The sequence below is a fragment of the Acomys russatus genome, chromosome 1 (genome assembly GCF_903995435.1).
Source record: "Acomys russatus chromosome 1, mAcoRus1.1, whole genome shotgun sequence".
NCBI classification, from domain to species: Eukaryota; Metazoa; Chordata; class Mammalia; order Rodentia; family Muridae; genus Acomys; species Acomys russatus.
Window position 1 is genome coordinate 6,891,673 of NC_067137.1, and position 6,863 is coordinate 6,898,535.

The 6,863-nt window shown below is 48.4% G+C and overlaps 1 protein-coding gene across 1 annotated transcript; it reads right to left on the reverse strand.

The window, feature by feature from the left end:
* Positions 1-1,145: 1,145 nt before the first annotated feature.
* Positions 1,146-6,043, reverse strand: Tmem247 (transmembrane protein 247). Its single transcript, XM_051152945.1, has 4 exons — positions 5,908-6,043; positions 4,912-5,241; positions 3,560-3,562; positions 1,146-1,406 (listed from the first exon to the last, which is right to left on the reverse strand). The coding sequence occupies exons 1-4, from the start codon at positions 6,022-6,024 to the stop codon at positions 1,146-1,148; spliced, it is 711 nt and encodes a 236-aa protein (XP_051008902.1). The 5' UTR covers positions 6,025-6,043.
* Between the last annotated feature and the right edge of the window lie 820 nt (positions 6,044-6,863).

Here is a 6,863-nt window from a genome sequence, read left to right on the forward strand (position 1 = left end):
GGAAGTTGGAAGTTTAAAATGGTTGGCAGGGCCGTTTTTCTCTGGAGGCGCTGAGGAGAATCCATATTGTGGATGTTATCAGCCTCTAGAGACTGCCCATGTCCCTTGACTTGTCTGGCCTTGCAGCCCTTGACCTTGGAGGATCGCTCCTCACACCTGTGGTGCTGCCGGGCCCACCTGCATGATCCAGGCTCTGTTCCCGCGTCAAGGTTCTGTGCGTGTCTCAGAGTTGTAGCTGTGTGGGCAGGAATGAAGATATTCTAAATGAAGAAGCCCCAGTGATCCTCCCTTTGGCTATCAGACAGATGAAACAACAAACCGGAAGAAATTGGAATTTCCCCAGGAGTCTCATGTTGGGAGAAGAAAGCTGAAGCCTGGGCCCACTACAGGCGAGCTTATCTCCTGGAAAGAGATTTCATACAATTATCAGACCTTGCAGGAGAGTCTGTCTAGGACAGTGGTGACGGGCAGGACCATACCTCGGCTGCTTGGTTACACATCCGCCTGGCTCTCTGTTTGAATCTAAACTCTGTATTAGGACTCCAAGTGAACCTCTTCATTTGTCCCTTGTTCCAATGTGGCCACATCGAAAGAATCTCCATTTTCTGCTTTCTGCTATGGTGTGCGAAACTAGTTTGTTAAGGTTTCCAGGACCCAGGTTCCGAACTAGCAACCTTAGTAACATTTTCTTTGTGACATAAAGTAACATTTTCAAGATTCTGGGCATCAAGACAAGGACATTTTGTTGGGGGAAGGGCTCACTTCAACCTTGTAATTAAAAAAAAGGAGGCTGGAGAGATGGCTCAATGGTTAAGAGCTCGCCTGCTCTTCCAAAGGTCCCGAGTTCAATCCCCAGCAAACACATGGTGGCTCACAACTATCTGTAATGTGATCTGATCCCCTCTTCTGGCCTACAGGTGTACATGCAAGCAGAACATTGTATACATAATAAAAATAAATAAATCTTTAAAAAAAAACTGTTGGAGCATGAGATATGGTAGGATCCAAGCCAGCTTGGTTACTAATGTGATTTTATGATTACATAAAGGTGTTTTGGGCCCTCCTTGAAGACTTACCCCCCCCCCCCACCAGCCTGCTAACTTCTCCAGTTGTCCCCTGGGGAAGAGGCATAGTCTCAGGGCAGGCTACGATGGAAGGGGAGGGGCATGCCGGTGCACGGAAGACATTGTCAGCAACGGAAGGAGGAGCAAAGGCACATGGGAATAGGACCACAAGGTTTTAATCAAGCACAGCAAGATGGCTGCGAGGCAGAACAGGTAATGCTTGGAGAAGAGAAAGAAGACCATCTCCTTGGCAACGTAGATGATGTGGATGAAGATGAAGCAGTACAGGAACATGGCGAATTGGTTCTGGGGGAGCAAGAGGTCCTGGAGGCCTCCTGAGAACTGTGGGGGGAAAGAAGAGAGTGTGGCTGGCCGTGCCAGAGCTAGATTCGGTCTGCCCTGACTGACAGTGATCTCAAGTAGGGGTCGCTGTGCAACGATACCTCTTTCCCAAGATCACGAGGAAGGAGAAAATAAAGAAAATAAAGAAAATAATAATAATAATCCCAGTGAGATTACTGCCGTGTAGAGGGATCGCATTCCTTTTATGTCTTGAGGTTGTGTTAGTTCTTCTAATCCAAGACACCAGGCCAACACTGTCCTTTCTCTGCCCTTCTTGCCCAGTGCAGCCACCCACGTGAGCACATTCTCCAGGACTCCAAGGTTCCCTCATCTTCACTCTAGTTCTTAGAAGTGGTCTTTGGATGTTTCCTCATAGCCAGTTTTCTGGACAGGGGCACTCTGGGGGGGGGGGGAGGGGCATCCCCTGTGTCCTGGAGGAGGTCACATGATTAGCATGTGGCCTTGTGTCCCAGGGTTTGCTGTTCCCTGGTGTGGGTGGCTAGAGTTATAGACCCTGACCCAAGAGGGCATTGGGTTTTGGGAGGAGTCTGATTGTGAGTTGCTTTTTTTTTTTTTTTTTTTTTTTTTAGGTCAGTAACTGGGCTCAGACTGACCCTATTTTAACTGTTATCAATGTGTGAAACAAAAGCCGATATAAACATTTTGGCCTGAGTTGAAATTTGTCATGGTTTCTGCTCTACAATATTTTTTAAGGTATATTTTTTAACAGCTAAATGACAAGGACTTGGATGCTTCAAACTAGTGAGAAATACTAATTTAGATGCATTCAGTATAATTAATTCCACACACCCGTTCATTCATCTTCCCTTTGTCTCCTTTCCTTCCAACAACTCAGAGAGGTATGGAAGGCTCCATCATCAAGTCAAGGCCCCTCCCTTCCTTTTTAGTAAGTGAACTGCACGTAAAACCCTTTTTGTAAACTATCCCCAAGGGCCCAGGCTCTGCTGAAAACAGCCACAGAAAATAAGAAGGCAAATCTATCAAGACACAATAATTCCAGCTATGCCACATCTAAAGCGACAGACGGTAAGGAAGGAGGAAGAAACGCAGTGTCCTCTAGACAGAGGGCTTTGTGCTATGACTTCCGCCACGCTCTGCAGCCTGCATGATCATAGCGTGAAACGAGGAAGGGAGGCAGTTGTGTGTGTGTTCATATAATATATACATTATTTACATAATATATACCATATATCATTCACATAATATATTATATATTATTTACATAATACATGTATGTGAATACACACACACACACACACACTTATCATGCCCTTTAGACTTTTTCAAAATGCTTCCCATGGTCTGTCTTTTAAGAAGGCAGAGGACTTCATGCTAAGGATTTTCATTTCATCCAGCAGGGAGAAACATTTTTCTAATTAAAAAGTGATTAATAAGTGTACTTAAGAGACATGGCCCTACAGTTTGCTAGCTGATTTTCCCTGTCCACTTGATAGGCCTTTGGATCACCTAGGAGACAAGCCTGTGACGTTATCTGGGTTAACTAAGAGGGGATGATCCACCTCACAGTGGGCGAGCACTGTCAGGTGGGTGGGAATCCTGGGATTGAATAAGAAGGTGATCTGGGTGCCTGTGAGCTGACCGCAGCAACGTGACCAGCTTGCCTGGAGCTCCTGCCGCCACAAGGACGGTCCCTAGAGGTCCTGATGCTATTGGTGGGCTGTCCCTGGAGCTGTGAGCTGACCCTCCCTTCAGCTGTGCTTGTCAGGGTGTCTTGTAAAAGAATTGGAAAACATCAGGGACTGTGTGGGAATTCTAGAGAAAGGCAAATGTTTTCTAGATATTAGAAAAGGGAAACTGTTTTTCAGATGTCCCAATTCAATAAGCTTGGGTTGGCTCAGTAATACCATTTAATGCACAATTAAGCAGGTACCCTGTGAATAAGAAAAAAAATGAGTAAGTCAGAATGTGTTCACTGAGAGCAAACCATGTAAAACAAATCTATTTTTCTCTTTAAAGAATTGACCAGTCCATTGGACAAGTGATTCAGGTAACACGATGCCTTTTTCTGGGAAGCCTCTGGACACAGCTCAGGGCAGGTTCCTTGGGCAAGCTGCAGAAATACGAGCTGGAGAAAATGCTGCAGCCCGGTGCTGATTGATAGCAATGGTGACAACCTGTAGTGACATGCTGCAGCGGCTTTAGGTCATCACATCCTTCTCAACCATCGCAGCCATAGCTCAGATAGAGACAGGCTTCTGAGAAGCGAGGATGACTCAGGCCTGGAAGCACAGCGAACACATCCCATCCCAATAAAACTGAGACGTGATGAATATAAGCTGCTGCATTCGGGTCAAGAAGTGAATTGTGTGAGTTCATAAAAATGGTAATAGCCGACAATTATCGAGCACTTACCTAATGTGCCGGTCCATTGCGAAGCGGCTGACATGTGTTCTCACGTATCCTCTACAATTACCCCATGAGTCAGGTTCTGCTTTAGGGATGAGCAAACCAAGGCTCAAGGGGGATCAGTAATGTGTTCAGGGTTAAGTAGTTTACAAAATTGGTAGAGTTGGTTTTTTTTTTTTTTTAAACCCAGAACCTATGACTTCAGAGACCAAGAGGCACCACTTCTAAGTGGTGACATCTTTCATCACGGAGTGTTTAGAATGGTCTGGTCAGAGCAATGAGTACATCACATGGCACTTCCTCTCAAGTTTGCTTTTGAAACAAGTCTCATGTAGCCCAGGCTAGCCTCAGACTTACCATGTCACCTTGAATTCCTGATCATTCTGTCTCTACTTCCTTGAGTACTAGGGTCTTGGAGGCACCACATGTGGCTTATTCGACACAAGGTTTCTCTGTGTAGCCCTGGCTGTCCTGGGCTTGCTTTGTAGACTAAGCTGGCCTCGAACTCACAGAGCTCTGCTTGCCTCTGCCTCTGGAGTGCTGGGATTACAGGTGTGCGCCACCGTGCCTGGCTCAGGTGAGCATTCCTGTCCCCATTAGTATGGTAGGGGTTGAGAATACATTTCTTGTGGAAAGAACATGGCTTTAGTTGGCTGTAAGCCAGTGTGTTCAACAGAGACACCTCAGCCCTGAAAGGAAGCTGATAGTTGTGTTGCCAATCAGTGGTCTCCTGGCAGGGACTGCTAAACATAGCCCAAGAGAAATAAAAGTGGCGGGAGACCAGTCGTGGTGTGGAGTATTGAACACTTAAACTATCAAAAGGGATTCTGGGTAAAGGACGCGGTTTCAGGCTATCTCCTACCTGTCACCTCTCTTTGGAGACTTGAATCTCAGCGAACACGGAAGCTCTAGGAGAGCTAATCCCACAGGACAGTGACTGACCTCAGACCATCCTGTACACTGACCCAAAACGCCAGGGGCCGGTGCTTGCCACCTCTCAGACAGACCTGGGACCTGCAGGGGTGGCCCTTAGCCTGGAGCCCCCCCACCTTCCCCCCTCACCCACCCCCCCAACACCCCCACCTCCCCCAACCCCCCCATCCCCTCTGCTACCTACCTGGCGAGGCAAAGCCTGATGCTGCTGTTGCTGCAGCTGCTCCATCACTTCCTCGTGCTGCCTCTGCCGCTCATTCTCCTGGTGCAGATACTTGAGGCGAGTCAGTTCAAACTCCATGCGCACCTTCTCCAGCTCCATTGAGTTGTAGGGCTCTGTCTCCAAGGTCAGGGGCAGCTCCATCGGTTCTAGTCCGGGCCCATCGCCAGCCTGACCCTTGGTGGTGGAGCCAGCCTTTGGGGTCAGTGACTTAGGGGGGCCTGAACAATCTTTGTCCTCACAGGTTCCAGTCTCTTCTAAGATAGGCAGTTCTATCTTTGGGGCCTCTGCATCCTGGGATGGGGAAGAAGAAGTGGGGTGATGGTGGGGCCAGTGTGGGGATCCCTAGAAGCAGTCCCTGTGCTCCAAGTTCAGTAGCCTGGAGGGGAGGGGTTGTTGCAAAGACTATCCAGATGGGACACATGCTTAGAAGTGTACTTAGGGACTCCAGGACAGGACAACACAAATTGCCACGAAGAAGTGGTACCCTGAAATCCTGAGGCATTGGGAGGTGAGGCCGGCATCTGCTCGGGTAGTGGCTCTTAGCACCATGGAGGTCAATTCCCCGGTCTCCGAATTTTACCTAATTTTTAGACAACAGGTCTTTCGGCAACTCCAGAGTGAGGAAGAGGCCTAGCTAGGGTCTGTGTTGAGAGGACACGCGCGCGCATGTGTGTGTGTGTGTGTGTCTGTGTGTTGTGTGTGTGTGTGTGTGTGTAGAACAGCCTCAAATACAGAGAGATGAACTTTCATGTAACCTTGCAATCCTGTGACAGTTTCTGGTCCTGGTGGCAGTGGGGTGTGTTATGGGGATGGGGGGATGGGACACAGTGCCGTTCTGCTTGGCAGCCGCACATGCCTGTGGACTCTAAGGCTTTGAGCACACTCCCACCCTTCCCCACCCCACCACCCACCCCACCAGCGGAATGGCTGGGACAATCAGAAGAGGACACCTCTTACCAAAGAAGCCTTCGGCCTCCCTTCAGGCATAGTGTCACCAGGTGCCACCTTGGGGAGGGTGGGGCAACTTTCTCCTGCCCCTCGGGCTTCCATCACCTCCCTGTCCTCTGCTGCCATTCAGATAACCACAGTGCTGCCAACCAGGGCCAGAGGACATCTTTTGAGACAGAAACATTTGGTTTCACCAGGTTCTAGCTGCCATCATAATCCCCTCCCCTCATAATAGCCACATTCTACCAGTTGCCAGGGCACTTTTGGCAGAGCCTGTGACACCCGCCCTTGTGGAGTCATGGGTAGGAACTGAATTTGGGAGGCCAGCAAGATAGTTTTAGCCAGTGTGGGTGCCTGCTGGCAAGCCCAATAACCTGATTTCATCCCTGAGATCTACATGGTCTAAAAAGAGAACTGACTCCCCACATGTATGCTGTGACAAATGTGTACACCACATACTCCCCAAGTAAATATATGTAATTAAAGAAATTAAAAACCAAACAAATCTCAGTGAAGGTTGGGCCTTTCTTACCCCTAAGCATGGCTTTGAAAACAGGAATGGTGCCTGTTGGTGCCAAATAGCCTATGGTATGGACCCCCTTTCCTTTGGAGGTCGTCTTTAAAGATAGGTTTTATTGAGAGCTGGTTTCCACCTCCCCCAATCCTAAGATGAAGTCCTGACCCCCAGTTGCTCAGGATGTGAACCCTGTTTGGAGATGGGATCTTCACAGAAACTGCCGCCTTGAAATGATGTCATTGCAGCAGGTCCTAATCCACTGTGACTAATGTCTTTAGCTGAGGACACCAAGAAATGCAGAGGGAAGATGGTGCAGACACAGAGCCTCATGTTGGGTTCCCCAGAGGAATGGAACCAACAGGTGACACAGGAGAAGAAATGAGAATTAGCTCATGAGATTATAGAGGTTGAAAGGGTCGTTGTGTCCTGACAGCAAGCTGAAAACCCA

What these genes read in the sequence shown, in the direction of transcription:
- Tmem247 (XM_051152945.1), bottom strand. Translation starts at nt 6,024, where the DNA reads ATGGCAGCAGAGGACAGGGAGGTGATGGAAGCCCGAGGGGCAGGAGAA. An exon ending in GGAGGCCGAAGGCTTCTTTG is followed by an intron (nt 5,242 to 5,907) that starts GTAAGAGGTGTC and finishes TCCCCATCCCAG; the next exon opens with GATGCAGAGGCCCCAAAGAT.